Source organism: Triticum urartu, chromosome 7A (genome assembly GCF_056163025.1).
Source record: "Triticum urartu cultivar PI428250 chromosome 7A, HENAU_Tu73, whole genome shotgun sequence".
NCBI classification, from domain to species: Eukaryota; Viridiplantae; Streptophyta; class Magnoliopsida; order Poales; family Poaceae; genus Triticum; species Triticum urartu.
The window spans coordinates 566,564,831-566,581,246 of NC_141879.1; the positions used below are offsets into that span (position 1 = coordinate 566,564,831).

At 45.6% G+C, this 16,416-nt stretch overlaps 1 protein-coding gene and 1 pseudogene across 2 annotated transcripts; both read right to left on the minus strand.

Annotated features, from left to right (window-relative positions):
- Positions 1-6,430: 6,430 nt before the first annotated feature.
- Positions 6,431-7,613, minus strand: LOC125519064 (alpha carbonic anhydrase 7-like). The gene is made up of 4 exons (XM_048683953.2): positions 7,501-7,613; positions 6,948-7,384; positions 6,629-6,856; positions 6,431-6,523 (listed from the first exon to the last, which is right to left on the minus strand). The coding sequence occupies exons 1-4, from the start codon at positions 7,610-7,612 to the stop codon at positions 6,431-6,433; spliced, it is 870 nt and encodes a 289-aa protein (XP_048539910.1). The 5' UTR covers position 7,613.
- A 6,094-nt stretch (positions 7,614-13,707) lies between these two features.
- Positions 13,708-15,243, minus strand: LOC125521547 (heavy metal-associated isoprenylated plant protein 26 pseudogene; annotated as a pseudogene). The gene is made up of 2 exons (XR_015610388.1): positions 14,195-15,243; positions 13,708-14,012 (listed from the first exon to the last, which is right to left on the minus strand). The product of XR_015610388.1 is annotated as a heavy metal-associated isoprenylated plant protein 26 pseudogene (transcript).
- Positions 15,244-16,416: the final 1,173 nt, after the last annotated feature.

Genomic DNA, 16,416 nt, shown 5'->3' on the forward strand with positions numbered 1-16,416 from the left:
GTCATAGTAGGTCATGTTTTCTGTCATGCATGTACATCCATGATTATTTTATGATAGAATCAAGATAGTCATACCTGTGCTGTCCTAGAAGTGTTCCATGACAATACCAAAATTATCATCACAGAAGTGTCCACTTCCATGACGATAAATGGTGCATCATGGAAGTGTTTTCATCAAGGGTAACCGACATGTGGCATCCACCGTAATGGGTCGCCGTTAAGCTACCAGGTTCCGGTTTGGATCCAATAACCCGTTAACAGCCCGGACCAATGGGGATTTTTCATGTGTAAAATTCTCATTCACCGGAGAATCCACGTGTTGGCTTAGCGTTGGGACAGATGTCATCCGTACATTGGAGGGAACGCGCCTATATTACCTCGACACGTGGCAGGGCCCAACAGTATCCCATTTAAGATAAAAAGGCCATCCCAGCCAAGGGCCCACAAGATTTTGTCACACTCTACCGGGCCGGCCCGTTAACAGCCTGCCATAGTTTGGGCCAAATTACGGCCCACATAAGATCTGACCCGTTAGATGTTTGACACGTTTTGGGCCAAATGACAACCCACATCAGATCCGGCCCATTAACAGTCTGCGAAGTTTTGGGCCAAATGATGGCCCATATAGGATCCGACCCATTAACTGCCTCACATTCTTTGGGCCAAATTACGGCCCATATATGATATGGCCCGTTAACAGGCACTGTGCTTTCGGCCCCATTGGGGGGCTCATTTAAAGTAAGACCTCTTAAAGGCCCATGTAATAGTTCAGGCCGATATTACTTTCGGCCTGTTAATGGCCATTGGTACATATGGGCCGTTGTCGGCCCGGTTTCACTTTCGGCCATTTAACGGCCTATGCTGCATGTGGGCTTATTTCTGGTCCGAAGTGACTTTCGGCCTCTTAAAGGCATGTAATCTTCGTGGATATATTTTAGCCCAACCTAACTATTGGCCCATTAAAGGCCTGTGAGATAACTGGGCCTAATGATGGTCCGCTTTGCATCCGGCCTGCTTACGACATATTATGTTATTTGGCCAACTGTGGCCCTACAAATATTTTGGCATGTTAACGACCTGTCTTGTTGTTGAGCCCATCATAGGCCTCCAACACTGTTCAGGCCCAATATACTTTTCAAACTATTAAAAGCCCATTCTTTTTTCTAGCCCAACTTAGGCAACTGGTTTACTCGGCCTGTTAAAGACCCAAAACTAATAGTTCGTGAGTTTACATGTAGGCCCACGTTTCGGCCCATTTACAGCTTGGCGGGCCAGCCAGTTTTAGTACCGCAATTTTTTGTATAATAAACCGAACGTTTAGGCCCATTGCGCTCTGTCAAAGCTTACGGCCTTTTCAGGGAGCGACAATAGCATATACGGAAATTAAATTACAGCATCATGACAAAGAATATACCTTGACTATACAACAAAGAAACTACCGCACATTACGTGCACTTGGCATAAAAGTTCGCCGTCGGCGATAATAAAGTGCAACCAAACAACAGATTACACATATTGGGCATCAAAGGACACCACCAGTGCAAATAAACACGCCGCCTAAAATAATATACATAACCGACAACACTTCAACATAGTTCAGGAAAGGTTAGCCCTGCCTGGGAGCTGCAGCGTAAGCAGCTGAGCAAGCTGATGACTACACTTGTTTGACGTTTATATCCAACTCTAGCCGCATAGCATCAATGACAGTCCTTGGTGTCAGTGATATCACCCTGAAAGAGAAAAAAAAGTAGACAGATAACATGCTTTGCACATATAAGCAACAGCGTTGTCAATTCATCTCATTTCTTAGTGGCAAATAAAGAGATGTGGATTACAATAGAATAAAAAATGTTCACACTTAAGACATGGCAGGAAATGGTATTGTGCAGGAGTGGCCAGCTTCACCACACCACGGATTACAGATCAAGAACACAAGCATACATGCAGTGTTAAAGAATGTATAAACATCGATGATGAGTGTATTGTCAATTTATCCCATTTCAGATTGGTAAATAAAGAGACACAATTTAAATAACATGAACATAATATGCATTGTTCATAGTTAAGACATAGCAGGATATGACATTGTCCTAGAGTTGGTAGTTTGACCACATCATTGGATTACAGATCAATAAGCATACATGCAGTGCTAAGGAAGATCACTTGGTATGTTTAGTTTAATTTACATGGTATGAATAAGGAACTAGGTTGTACAACTAAAAAAATGAAATTGAGAAGAAACTTATGTTTATGAACTTCATAATAAACTTTAAACATGCAATTTGATGCAAACGACAAAAATAAACAGTAGTTGCAGTCATTGCTATTCAAATATACACAATAGAGTTTGAAGGCTCGAGAAGGACAAACATACGTTAGTAATGAAGACCTGCTCTATAAAGCCCTTTTCCATGTTGATGGCCGGGCAATTCAAGAAGTTTACCACCGAGTCTTCTTCATAAGAATTGCCTTCATTCTACGTTTTGTTAAGAGTAAATACAAAAGTGATAGTATAGGAACAAATGGAGATTATTTAAGCTAACATGCAGAGTGATGCTACAAAATCAACTAGCTATAAATATAGGTACAACATACAGCCAAAAGGTACTTACAAGAGTAATGCAGAGCTAAACATGTTCAGTAGCATTGGTTTTATTCAACATTTTGGTAAGAGTAAACATAGATTAGATGTGTACAAAATGGATGCCAAGGGAAAATAAGCTGCAAGGTGATGGTACATGAACAACTAGCTGACAGTATAAGTACAATGATAAAGTACAACACATACTTACAAGAACAATGTAGAGCTAAACTTTTTCATAAGCATTGAGTTTATTCTGCATTAATGTAAGCATTAATATATATCTGATAATTAGGAGATAACCCTGGATATGCAGGTTATCATGCACACTGATGACACATAATCAACCAAGTATGAATGTAAGTATAGCGATACAAGACAACAGGTACTAACAAGAGCAAAGCAGCGAGCAACATAGTTGCAATATCCTAGGTTTTGTGGAGCTGGTTCTATTGCCAATAAGTGGAGTGTTGTCTAATTTTTGCAGTACCACCACCTTTTCAAGGACTTTGCTACTACTGCTTCAGGTTCTGCAATCACTCTCTTACTTTTGGATGTCTGATACACAAGAGCAGCATTTGAATGAAAAACATGGTATGATGACAAATGGAATGAATATTGATAATGGGTGGGCATGTCAACTTCACATATATGATGAGTAAACTAAGCACATGGCGGTGCAAAGAAGCAGAAGAAACGCAAGACAACTTACGCATGTTACGTGCAGCCAATAAAACCTTGCCAGATTAGAACAGACACCTTGTAGGGTGAATAGGATAGGCCATCTACCTTTGACTCCTTAAGCCCAGAATAGTCATTAGGATCATATTCTGAACACGAATTTGTAGGTGCGGAGGGTGTGGGCTTCATTCCATCCAGAATGGAACTCAACTCCTTGATGCCATGTTTGTTAGTCATTGCACTGTTCTACGATACTCTTCTGATGTGCGCATTCTCATATTCACTGTGATTTTGTTCAATATCTTAGAAGCATGACAACATAAATAGTAGTGAGATTATTTTTATAATGTAGATGATATTCTAATATAATAGGGGGTCCTTGTAAACCCTTGTGTGCTATTACTGGATTTTGATGAGATGGCCCTTATGTGCTGTAATTTGGTGCGTACAATAATATAATCTGGCACAACTATACAAAAAATAGGCTCTGTGTTGGGAGCTCCAGAAGTAAGGATAGTTGGCAGATGATAGGTTCATAATATGCTGTATTGTAAGTTTATTGTGAAACCATGACAACGAGAGTGCACAGAGAAATAGTATTCCAACATGTCTCTATATATGGCGCACATGCATTTCAAAACTCACGTAGTAACATTAGCTGACCAATTAAATGTAAGCTTTGGAAATGTGAGTGGCATGTAGTTTCGCTTGAAGGATGGAGTGCTGCTAATACGACACAAAGCAACTACGGAGATTGTAATATCGATAAAAGGGGGACACCATAAGCATCATAAATAAATCAGGGAAGTGAAACTGGCTGGAAAATAGGGGGTTGTATTGTCGTTACTAATCAAAAGCCTATCGATCACCTACATGCCAGCTCTATTCACCTGAAGACGCGTTACTGTTACTATCAGTCTAGTCTCTCAAAGGCCGCACAACTCCCATCATTTCCAAGATATTATGGCAGACCAACTCGAATTGCTGAAAGCAACTTGCAGAAGTGGCAAAATAGACCCGTCAACGGCAAATGTCCCTGCTTGCCTTCTTGACGAGGAACATACTTTACTTATTAAAGAAAAATAGGAGAGGAGCATCTTAAAGAATAGAAGAGGAAGCATATTATGGAGATTCCGTTTCTTTCTATACAATGTTGGTTGCCCACCCATGATGAATCAGAGCATCTAAAGAAATGCAATTCCATGCTCTCTCTCTCTCTCTCTCTATGTGGCCACAGGCATTTGGAAACTCAAGTGGGAACATTAGCTGACCAATTAAATATATGTATGTTAACTAAGATGAATATTATGTCACATTCGTATTGGAACAACTAAGCTTTGAAATTATGATTGGTGTGTTGTTTAGCTTTAAAGGGTGGACTGCTACTAGTAGGACACAAAGCACCTACGTAGATCATAGTGTAGATATAATGGGAAAACCTTAAGCATCACGAGTAAAATGAGGAAAGTGAAACTTGCTGGAAAATATGTGCTAGTATTGCCAGTGCGGTTAGAAAGGCTTCGGATACCAGCTCTCTACAACTGAAGGCGCAGTACTGTTACTATCAGTCTAACTCTCAAAGGCAACACATACAACCGAATATGAAGAGTTGAAAGCGTCCATGACAAGCGACATGAAGACCAACATGAAGAGTTGAAAGCGTCCATGACAAGCGGCCGAGTAGACCTGTACACTGCAAATGTCCCTGCTCCTCTTCACTATAAGGAACATACTATACTACTATTATACTCCCTTTGTTCCTAAATACAAGTCTTTATAGAGATTCCACTATGAATCACATACGGATGTATATAGATACATTTTAGAGTGTAGATTCACTCATTTTGCTCCATATGTAGTTCATGGAGGAATCTCTACTAAGACTTATATTTAGAAACGGAGAGAGTATTTATTAAAGAAGAACAGAAGAGGAGCATGCTAAAGAAGAGCAAGCAGATTTTGGATAATAAAATGTTCATTGCCTACACATGATGAGCCAGAGCGCATAAAGAATGCAACTCTCTGTTGTCCCTCGATATGTGGTGCACATGCTTTTCGAAACTAAACTAGGAACATTAGCTGGCCAATTAAACATTCTCTATTTTGGTACAACATGTCAGCATCATATCAAATTCGTATTTGAGCAACTAAGTTTGGAATTATGAGTGGCATGTTGTTTGGCTTGATGGGTTGAGGAGCACTGCTTGCACGTCTCGAAGCACCTACGATGATGGTACTGAATATATAGGAATGTCTACATGCAAGTCGCCTGACTTTCGTCATTTGGGCCAGTCGACCATTTCAGACGGTTGGATGAAGATCCTACGTCTCCTAACCCTTCTTCTTCCTCGCCTCTTCTTCCCCTACAGACCACCGCCCCCGCCCTCCCCTGAATCGTTCACCACCTCCGGTCTTTCGTCACCCCCGGCCATCCCTGTAGCCAACCCCACCCCCACCTCCCACCCGCATCGAGTTTTGCCTCCGGCGAGGCCCCAACATAGCCCGATGACCCCCCCCCCCCCCCCCCCACAATGAATGTCCCCACCCGAAATCCTAAGATAGATAAAGGGGCAGCCCTCCGGCGAGCCCCTCCTTCACTCCGGCGAACTCTCAAAAATGGACTAACCCCAAATTGAAATTCAGTCGACTGTCATTTAAGCTAATGTAGAACTTAAAACGGAAAAACCATAAGCATTGCGAGTATAGTGGTGAGCATGCCATGGCAGATCTGAAGATGCAAACCGAACAAAGGCAACTTTGGCAACCAATATTTGTTTTCAACTAACAAGTACTATGATTCAAAGTGATGGACAAGAAATCACAGTAAAGCAGTGCGATCTATTTTCTTGCTGAGATAAATAATTTGAGCAGATACAAAAGAGTACCGCTTTTGGTGTGGCGCTGTGTAAGCAATAGCAAGTGAGTGCAAATATAGAAAAGCTGTTGGAGATGCTCTAACAAACTTGCTGGTCATGATCCGGTTATCTCGTGCCATCACACGGACAGATCGTGGCCTGCCTCTACGTGATTACAACAGAAAAAACATGTAAACTATGACCTATATATTCAGCCACAGCATGAACGCAGATTCAGTGCATCCAAGATCAACTACGTTACAACGTTCAGTGCAACAGAGGTTAACGCAACAGATTCAGTGCTTCCGGCCGTCTTAATTCCCGGGGCCGGAACGAGGCCAGCTGTGGTACAGGGCGATGCCCCTGCCGTTGGCCTCCTGGAGCGGCCGAGCGTTCCTCCTGGCATGCTGCATGGTCACGTACGTCGTGAATGGAAGATGTTAGTAACAAAATCACCACGTATCCAACGAGAAAGATGGATGGCATGGAAGTGTGCATGCATGGCCACGTACGTCGTGGACGGCGTCTTTGAGCAGCTCCACCTGTTGACGCGACACATGCCGCACCTTGGTGGCCACCGCCCAGGCGATGCCCTCGGTGCACGGCGGCGTGGTGAAGGAGCCCGTGTACCTGTAGAACGTGTCGCTCCCCCTCACGGGCCTCCTCGGGTCCACCTCGTAGTCGATCTCCTCCTCGTACCCCTTCCTCCTGTCCGTGATCCTCTCGATGAACGGCTCCAGCTACATGCATACATACATGCATGTTACGTACTCCCCGATCGGGCCGAATGCATATGGTGGTGCCGATGAAACGAGAGGATCATATACGTACCATGTGCAGGATCTCGTCGCGGTGCTCCCCGATCTGGAAGAGCTGCGCGACGACGGCGTACTTGTTGCTCGCCTTGTCGCTCTGGTGGAGCATGTGCAGCTCCAGGTCGTACCGGCTCCCGTTTAGCGCGTGCTCGCTGGGGGAGTGCCAGTGCATCTGCCGGAGCCGGTACGAGACGCCGTCCAGCACCAGGGACCCCGCGTTGCCGTCGAACCTCACCATGATGTCGTGCCCGCGGTTCACCAGGGTGGCCGGCGAGGAGCGGTAGGTGCGGGCGAGGCGGCCGTTGCGGGGGCCGGCGACCGGGCCGGGGCCCGGGACGCGGATCGGGGACTGCAGCCGGCCCCAGTAGCAGGCCGCCCAGTCCGAGCGGAGGAGGCCCCACCGGTCCGGGCTGTTGTCCCGGCCGCTCCGGTAGCTGAACTCATCCTCGCTGTCTGAGTTTTGCATGCATGCATCGACGACAAAACGAAGCGATCAGCACGACCCAACACATGGACTGATAATTCCTGCTTACCTACTTACGTGCGCGTGCGCTCGATCGATGGCCTACCACTTTCTTGCGCCCGCGCATGGCGGACGGCGGAGAGAGGAAGAAGCAGCAAGAAGACGAAGACGACGGTGGGGACGATGGGGGCGGCCGCCCTGGCGCTGCTCCCAGCCATGCACGCGCGCGCCGGTTGGAGTACTCCGTGATGTTGAGTTCGTCTGCAGTGCTATGGAGCGTGTCCAAGCTAAATGGCGGCTGTGATGTATCGATCGTTACTGCGGTCGTTAAGTTAGTGTGCTATAATTTACTGGTTTTCGTCACGCGTAACGCGAGCCGCCTGCATCCGCGGCGACCGCGTATAGTATAAGGCTCACGCCAAGCTTGCATGCGGCGCGGAACGGCTAGCGTGAGAACATGCACGCACTTGACAAGAAAACCCCTTTTCCGTAGCCCGTGGATTTCGGGTTATTGCACTGCTCCAAGGCCTTAGATATGATTGTTCGCAAATTAGAGCGAAAATGGTAATGGGGCATGAAATTTTTAGTCTGTTGAGACGAACGTCTCCTAGGCCGTTGGATCGGGCACCAATCTAGAGCAGGTTAATCAGCCATGTCAATGGATTTTTTTTTTCGTTCAGGAAAAGCACGGGTCGTCGCGAACGCCTCCTTCGTCCACGGCCGTGCGTCTTTCTCTTCACCCCACCACACACTCTGTCTACTCCCTCGGTCAAACTCTCATACTTTTGCCATCATGTCATGTATATGCCATGGAAAATTTATTTTTCTGGATCATCGCAATTTTAGTTCACACATCGTGGAAAATTTAGTTTAATGGATTGTGGCAAAAGTATTGCATTTAACCATGAATTTTTTTGTTTAGATCACGACAAATTTGTTTTGTCTCGTAAGCAAAAACATGTACTTTTTTGCATGGATATTTGCGTCGAGTAAAAAGAAATACCATAGGATATGCAATAGTTTTGCCATAGATATAAAATAAAATTTGCCATGGATATTTACTTTACATCCATGCATTTTAACTTCACGCCCCATGATAAATTTATTTTATAGTCCATGGCAAGTTTAACCTTACAAGCATGGCAAATTAATTGTACATCCCATGGCAAAATTTACTCACAACTCATTGCAAATTTTACCTTATACCCATGGCAATTTAATTTTCACAATCCATTTTTGTAGAATTTCTCACTTTTTCAATATTTCTGTGTAGAGGGGATTGTGTTGGGCCAAGAGGCGTACGAAGAGTTTTGGGCTTTTTTAGTGAAACAATAGAAAATGGGTTGTGACCGATGTGCCAACAGTATTATATCAACATTTTCTTTGCAAATTTAATACAAATATACTATTTGTAGTTACTGTGATATTATTGTAATGCATTTCAACTTTATCAAAACCATTTAATTTTTTACCATGATAATCTGAGGTGTTGCTTTGTCAGGTGTTGTTTTGCAATGTTTTCTCAATATCACATAAGTTTATTCTGAACAAATTGTGACCGATGGATGCTCGCAGTCAAGACTTTGAACTCGAGAGATTGTTATTGCACACTATTATTGTGTTTTAGTCGTGTGTGGTATGTATTTCTCAAGCGACATTTTCAGTTTAGCGAAAAAAATTCATCAGCAGCGCCATTTCCCTCATATCCCCCCTTGGAGCACAATTTCCCTCCCTCAACCGCCCCGCCTCCAAAATTCAAACCCCTCTGATTCTCGCTCGTCGATCTTTGCTTCCCACTTCTACTTGGTCAACTCACGTAATCCACACCCCCCTCCAATCCGTCGCTGGCCAGATTTGCATTAATGTCGCCTGCAAAACACCATCTAGCCACAGGATCCCCATCCCCTCCCCCAAAGTGCCACTATTGCCTCGGGGAGCCGAGGAGCATATGGCTTTCAAAGGCAAATTGCGGCTGCACTCATGGATGAATCCATGGTCACCTCCATGCGTGCCAACCCAAAGATCCTTGAAGACCACGTCATCGTCAAGGCCGACACGCACGAGGAACAATTAGTGTGGTTCAAAGCAGACAACAGAAGTGGCCTTGCATATTTACATCTTTCTTGGGCTGGTTACAACATTGGGCTCGTCAACGACAATGTCTTGTGGCGTGCTATTGAACATTTGGAGTGTGTTTCCTGCGAGGTCGATTTCTTCTATAGCACGCTCGTAGAGAGGGATGCAACTTCCTTGATGGCCCGGGTCAACTACGGCGGCTTGAGTTACTCCGCCATTGAGGCCACTGGTAGCAACATCTACGCCGGCATGCCCGTTGGATCCTCGCCTATCAAGGCAGAGCCCATCGTCTTCTCTATTGACTAAGAGAAGGACACATGCTCTTCTCAGGGGAAGGGGCCCATCATCATCTCTGACAATGAGTAGTATCTTTTAGCAAATCATTCCCTATTATTCTAGACAATTAAATCTAACTTATAGCTAATTAAGCCCTCGTTCTATGCACTAATTTTCTGATTATCCGATGTGATGTTTAACTATTTGGCCTCTTTTGTTCAGTTATGCATAGTATGTGTTCAATCAAGCAGATGATTGTATTGACAGTATGCAATGTCTGGTTCAGATGTTCAATATATCAAGCAATGTGATTATATTTGGTGTCTTCTTATAAGCATGTTTAAGTGAAAAGTCTTTCCATATTCAACTCTTTTGGTATACTAGTGTGCTAAATCTTCATAATGAGGCTATTATGGATAGTGTGCTAACTCTCGTTTCACCTCAACATGCTTGTACATATTGCAGGGTCACAATGCGAGAGGTAGTTCTTTACCATCAAGGTTAGCTTGATCTTCCTAGGGCTAGCCTTATTGTATATTATTGTTCAATTTCCAAGTAACTTTGCCATATTTATGATCTCTTGCATGTACGTACAAATCCACGCTTCAACCATTTATGCGCATGGGGCAATGAGATATTCCTGAAACCGGGCCAAGTGAAGAAACTAAAAAAGATTCTTAGAATAAACAGATGATCATAATCAAACTATTTGGTTGTGCATTATCCAAGAAAACATTGACTTTTAGGATGGTAATAATTATATATGTAGCTTTCATTTTCCACATTCATGATCTATGATTACACCATAATACCATAATATTTCTGTTTTCAGTGGCTTCCAAAGAAGTTCACTGAGTATTACCTCTCACACTATGTGATTCATGACGAGGCAAGGAAAGTTAAAGTATTTCACCAAGAATACTATGATGAGATTTTGATGTCTTCCTCAAGATGATGAATGATGGGCGGGCACCATCACAAGGGGTTGTACTATGGTTGTTAAATCCTTCCATCGAGGGGTACAATATGGGATTATCGTTTCTTCAACTTCGAGAACAACCTGAATTTCTTTTGCCTCTCTCTTTACCGTCTCTAAAGTTGCATTGTTGCCATGTGTGTAATGTTAAATTGGCATTGTTGAATTTGTTTTGATTTGATGCTTGTAATTCTTGAACATATGTTGATCTCTATGTTTGATGATACGAAAGATGTTCAGTTATGCCTACATTCAAAATGGAATAACATTTCTGGTGAAGTAGCTATCACAATAATTAAATTATATATAAGTGAATGCCAGGTGCTAGACATAACATCTCACAAGTTTCTTGACCGAAAAGTCATGAGCCTCAAATCGAACAACGCACACCCTTTGTTTAAAACAATCGAGTGCGGTAGACAACATCATGATGCACATTCTTACATAGATAATCGTGTGCGATTACCGGACACATTACACACAATCCACCTTGACAAACCATTTGGAAGTGGCAACACCATCGGACATGATTAATAACAAGGTAAATTGTCTGGGAAAGGATACTTATCACAAACAATTCCCTTCTGCAAACCGTTTGGGAACATCCATTCTGTCACACAAGATTTTTCTTATGGTGTGCAATGGTACCCCCGATGGCCAATCCACTCGAGCACACGTTCCCAAAATTGTGTGTGATGTGGGGTTCAAACCATGTGCATAGGCCTTAACTGTACTACTATGGTCTCAAAGTAAATGATTAGGGAGTGACCTCTCCACCCCTCTCTCTGAAAGGGCATTTCCTGCCTTAACTATTTTGGTTTTGATGATAATGCAACTTTCGGACTAACTGTGTGCCTAAGCTACATAGGTATACCCTATATGGCACAAGACGGTTGGGCACCCCTCCGATCAAAAAAGACCGAAGACAAATCGTAGGAAATCCGCACTATTAAGAGGCGATCCGCATAGGAAGGTACTAGGTGAATCAAACACGTAGACATATATATTTTGCACCCACATATTGCCTTTCCTTTTAAGGAGAGAGCTTCAAATTCAATCAATTGTAGGAAACTTGCTCTGAGCGATTGTACCGCTAGAGCAAGCGGTTGTACCACATGTCCGACACTCCTGGAGAACTACCTCCCGAGGGGTGATGCCCTCGGGTCAGGAAGTGCTCAGGTTTGTGGGTGACCAGTTGTACCGGTGCATCCATAGCGGTTGTGCTGCTCGGGACTTTGCATCCCCAATCCACACTGTCGAGCGGTTGTTCCGGCCCTTGCATCGCCCCAAGTACCGCATCGAGGGTGATACCTTTTAGGTACCGGGTGCGGAATAGGGTGGTAGTCCACTGGTTGTCCCATTGCTTGTATTTATAGCGGTACTACCGGGGTTACGAGCAGTTGTATCACTCCGAACTTGGTGGCCACCAGAGTGAGGATATTTGCGGTTGTTCTAGTGCAGGTATCGCCCCCGGTACTGAGGATAGGGTGATTCCTTTCAGGTCTCGGGTGTTGTACAGGGTGATATTGATACGGTTGTTCCGGATTATTAATTTTAACCAGTACCACCAGGCCACCCAGCGGTTGTACGGCTATGCTTCTGCGTGAGAAGAGTTAGGCCTAGGGCAGTTGTATCGCCCCTATGCGAATCTGCAGATAACGATTGGATTTGAGGAGGGGGTTCTTCCACCTCCCAAAAATCTCTCGTCTCTATCTTCTCTTCATTGTCGCCCCAACTCATTCTTACCCAATCTCCTTTCGTAGCCAACCAAACTTTTTGATTTGCTAGGGATTGAGAGAGAGAGGAAACCTAGATTTACACTTCCACCAAAGAAAATTTGATTCCCCCATACTTTCACTTGTGAATCTTGTTACTCTTGAGTGTTTGGGCACCCTAGAGGGAAGAGTTCACCTCGGAGCCATATTTCATTGTGGTGAAGCTTTGTGGTGGTGTTGGAAGCCTCCTAAGTTGTGTAGAGAGCCCCAACCTTATTTGTAAAGGTTCTGGTTGCTACCTTCAAGGGCACCGCTACTGGATTCACGACACCTTGCATCGTGCGAGGGCCTGAGGAGAATAAGGTGGTTCTAGGGACATTTAGGGAGTGTTGTACTTCCACACCTCTCCAACAAAGATGTACCTCCCCAAAGGAGGGAACTTCGGCAACACATCCTCATCTCCATCTACTCCACTTGTTTGGTTACTTCGTGCCTTTACTTTGTACAAGCTTTTATTGTGTGTTTACTTTGTGCTTGCACATGTTCTTGTGTTGCTTGTCATATAGGTTGTCCACCTAGTTGCGCGACCTACTTTCTTGTCGAACATAAAGAGGTTAAAGATTGTTAGTCGCCTATTCACCCTCCCTCCTCTAGTCGCCATACTGATCCTTTCACTCTCCTATGTGGTATACTTCCCACCCCTCTTGTCTCTTCTCTAGCCCTTTCCGAGTATGTCGCTGGTTGCCATGAGGTCGCCACTCATGTCCCTCTATCTCCATTTCTCCTCCCTCCTCCCACTCCCCTTTTATCCTTCCCGCCCACTTCATCGTCCCCGCACTCCTCCTGCCACTCATCTCATCCCATCGGACGGGGCGGCGGGGGAGGGGGAGAGCGTTCGGTCCCTAAGACATGGACTAGAGGTTCGAAAAATATGTGTTTTTAATAACTAAAACATCTACTTCCCACAATAAAAAAAACTAAAACAGATAGACACTGCTAACAAGAATGCTTGATCCCATGAATAATTCTTTGATGTTATTTGGAGCAACAAAGCTCAATAATGGTGGGTTTGGTTTGAGCCCAAGCCAACCCTACCAAATTCGGTTAAGCTTTTGGTCGGTTGGTGTTGCCGAAAAAAATTGAAGTAGAGTTGGTTATAATACTTGCCAAAATAGTGGCAATCCTCCAAGCAAGAGCCAGAGTATATTTTTGCAAAAAAAAATGGTACTGATTGGTTTGGTTATCATTCAAGCATACATCAAGCCAAGAATTGGCCAGAAATTGTTCCTAAAAATTACGCACTAAATTGCTTGTGTAGAATTGTTACATAGATCACTACTTACGGTTCTTGTAAAGAAAGGAAATTACAAAGTCTATTCTGGAAACAGTAACTGAAGCTGAAAGATGGAAGAAGCTAAATCCACTAATAATTTATTCAATCACAAAGACCCGACCTCGCCGGGCAAGATCAGTACTCCTTTGCTGGCATTGCGCAACGGCGTGATCTTAGGTGGCCTCCAGGGCTTTCTTAGAGCCTGGAGGTTAAAAATTGGTGGCCCATGGACACTGCAGCAACTGCACATGACATTGGAGAAATGCGAACACCGAGTCAACAGGACGCCGATCGAGGATCATTCCCGGCGTAATGCCCAGAAGCACAAGATCATTCCAGATCGATCAACCTTGCAGCGGAGCAGAATGGGAACAAGACCAACGACCAGACCTAGATCCGGGTCATGGAGTTTATTGCCACGTACCTCATCAGTGGTCGAAGAGCTTGACCGGCCCCAGCACGGCGACGGCGGGGCAGCCTGAAGCATCTGCGACGGGAACGACGGCAGGACGGCCAGCCTGCCGCCTGAACCAACCCGGAGCAGCCATGCAGCTCCTCCGAGGAAAAAGTGTAACCCAAATATACATACATACGTAGCAGTTACTACCTAGGTATTACTAGGAGTTACCAAATGGAACGGGAGGAGATCGATCGACCTAGTGAGGAGCTACATGATCGCGCACGCCGCGTTGGGGTTCTCGTCGGAGAAGGCCCCGGTGTACCTAGTCTCGGTGGAGGTGGCGCGCGCGAAGGACGCGTTCGCGCCGCCGGGGTTGGCCATGACGTCGCGGACGTACCCGGCGGGCGCCCTCTTGTCGTAGGCGCCGGGCGCGTAGGGGTGCGCGACGACGTCGTAGGGCACGTAGGGCCACGGCTCGACGCGCTTGCCGGTCTTGCGCGCGACGCGGCGCATCACCTTGGCGGCGTCGACGTAGCCGGTGACGGTCACCCTGTTCTCCCTGGGGACGACGTCGACGCCGGTGACGCCGTCCATCCCCTCCAGCGTCTTGCGGATCTTGCTCACGCACCCCTCGCAGTCGATCCGGACCTTCATCTCCACCGTCTCCAGCTGCCGCCCCTTCTGCAGGTGGCCGCGCGTGAGGGGGGCCGGGCACGACCGGCACAGCCCCGACAGGGCCTCCAGGAACCCCATCGATCTACCGGCCCGACCGATCACTCGATCAAGCTCTGGCAATGGAGGGGGAGGCGGAGCTCTGGCAGACTGTACAGTGTTGTGGTGCTGCTGGATCCTCCATGGACGGATCGAGCAAGGGTTTATATACGGCCGAGCAGGAGCAGGCGACGAAGACCGGATGGAAGAGCGACCAGGAGCCACCTGTTCCCTAGGAGCAAGACGTGAGAGGCGAGGTGCTTGGCAGGCTCAGGGGGTCACACGTCGACGGGCATGTTTCGCTGTCGCGTGCTGGAGCCGCGCCCACGCTCACTTCGTCGTCGTCCTACAGTACTTCGGGACCAGAGTGGCCAGCAGCCCGGCCGGGGGCTCAGAGACTGCTGCTTTCTCCGGATCTCCGCGCCCGTTGCGTTGCGTTGCGCCGTGCCGACTAGCTGTCGCCGTCGCGAGTCCACATGTAGAAGGACCACACGTCGGCAAACAATATTCCTTCTTTTTTTCCCTTTTACGGCAACAAATATCTCCTCTTTCACGGGAGCCGGGAGCTTTCTGGCCTGCGCTTTGGTTTTCCGCAAGCTTGACGAGTAGAATCACACGCTTAGCGCGTGCAATGACACGCTCGCTTAGCGTGTAGAATGGAGACGGTGCATAATTTTCTCTCTTTAGTCGCCACAACATATAGGATTTCTGATAATATGAAGAAGGGGTAAATGAAGGCCCGTCTATTTCTCAAGATTAAGACGTCTAGATCGACTGAGATTTTCTCACGTTCCGGTTAATTTGGGAGTGCACATTTCTTTTTCCCTTCTTGAGGGAAGAAAAATGCACTTTTCAATGAACCAAAGTCTACCTCAAATAACAAAACGTAGGTATGAATAAAGAGGATGCTTTGGCATACTGGAACTTTGATTTTTTTTTCTAATCTACAAATTGATGGATGTGTTTAAAACCAAGAATCCAATTCATTACGTTCGAATGTGTGGACAAATGCTTTACACCCCGACATGTTGTGCACCGCACGATCGACACCACAACATTGTGCGTGATCACATGGGATGATGTGAGCTGACGTCGAAGGCGTCAAGTGGATCATGATGAGCTCTCTTTGCGTCGTAGTCATATTCAACCAAGAATACTAGAGAGAGCAATGTTAGACATATGAGAAGAAGTTTTCCTTCACATTTGTGCTTGTACGTTTTTGCGTCTCGGGACAGCACCTCGAGATCACATCAGAATGATGTTTTGCTAACCATACTTTTACACGCGGACACACTCCAACGTATCACACGTCGCATTTCTGAAAGAGACTAGTCAATATCCTTTCCACATCATGCCAACATGGGCGGACCAAAATAGAGCTCAGTGGGGACCAGGCCCCCCACTCGAATTTGTAAATTTCTAGAGAATTAGTTCACATCCTCATAAGAAACTACTTAAATTCTTACATCCAGTAAAGAAAAATGCCCCATTCCAAAAAAATTGGGTCCACCCTTGATCACGAATCTTGTGTATAT

Coding starts and splice junctions, on each gene's coding strand:
- LOC125519064 (XM_048683953.2), bottom strand. CDS start 7,612: ATGGCTGGGAGCAGCGCCAGGGCGGCCGCCCCCATCGTCCCCACCGTC. Junction 7,385..7,500: donor TGCGCGGGCGCAAGAAAGTG/GTAGGCCATCGA, acceptor TGCAAAACTCAG/ACAGCGAGGATGAGTTCAGC. Junction 6,524..6,628: donor TCAAAGACGCCGTCCACGAC/GTACGTGGCCAT, acceptor GTGACCATGCAG/CATGCCAGGAGGAACGCTCG.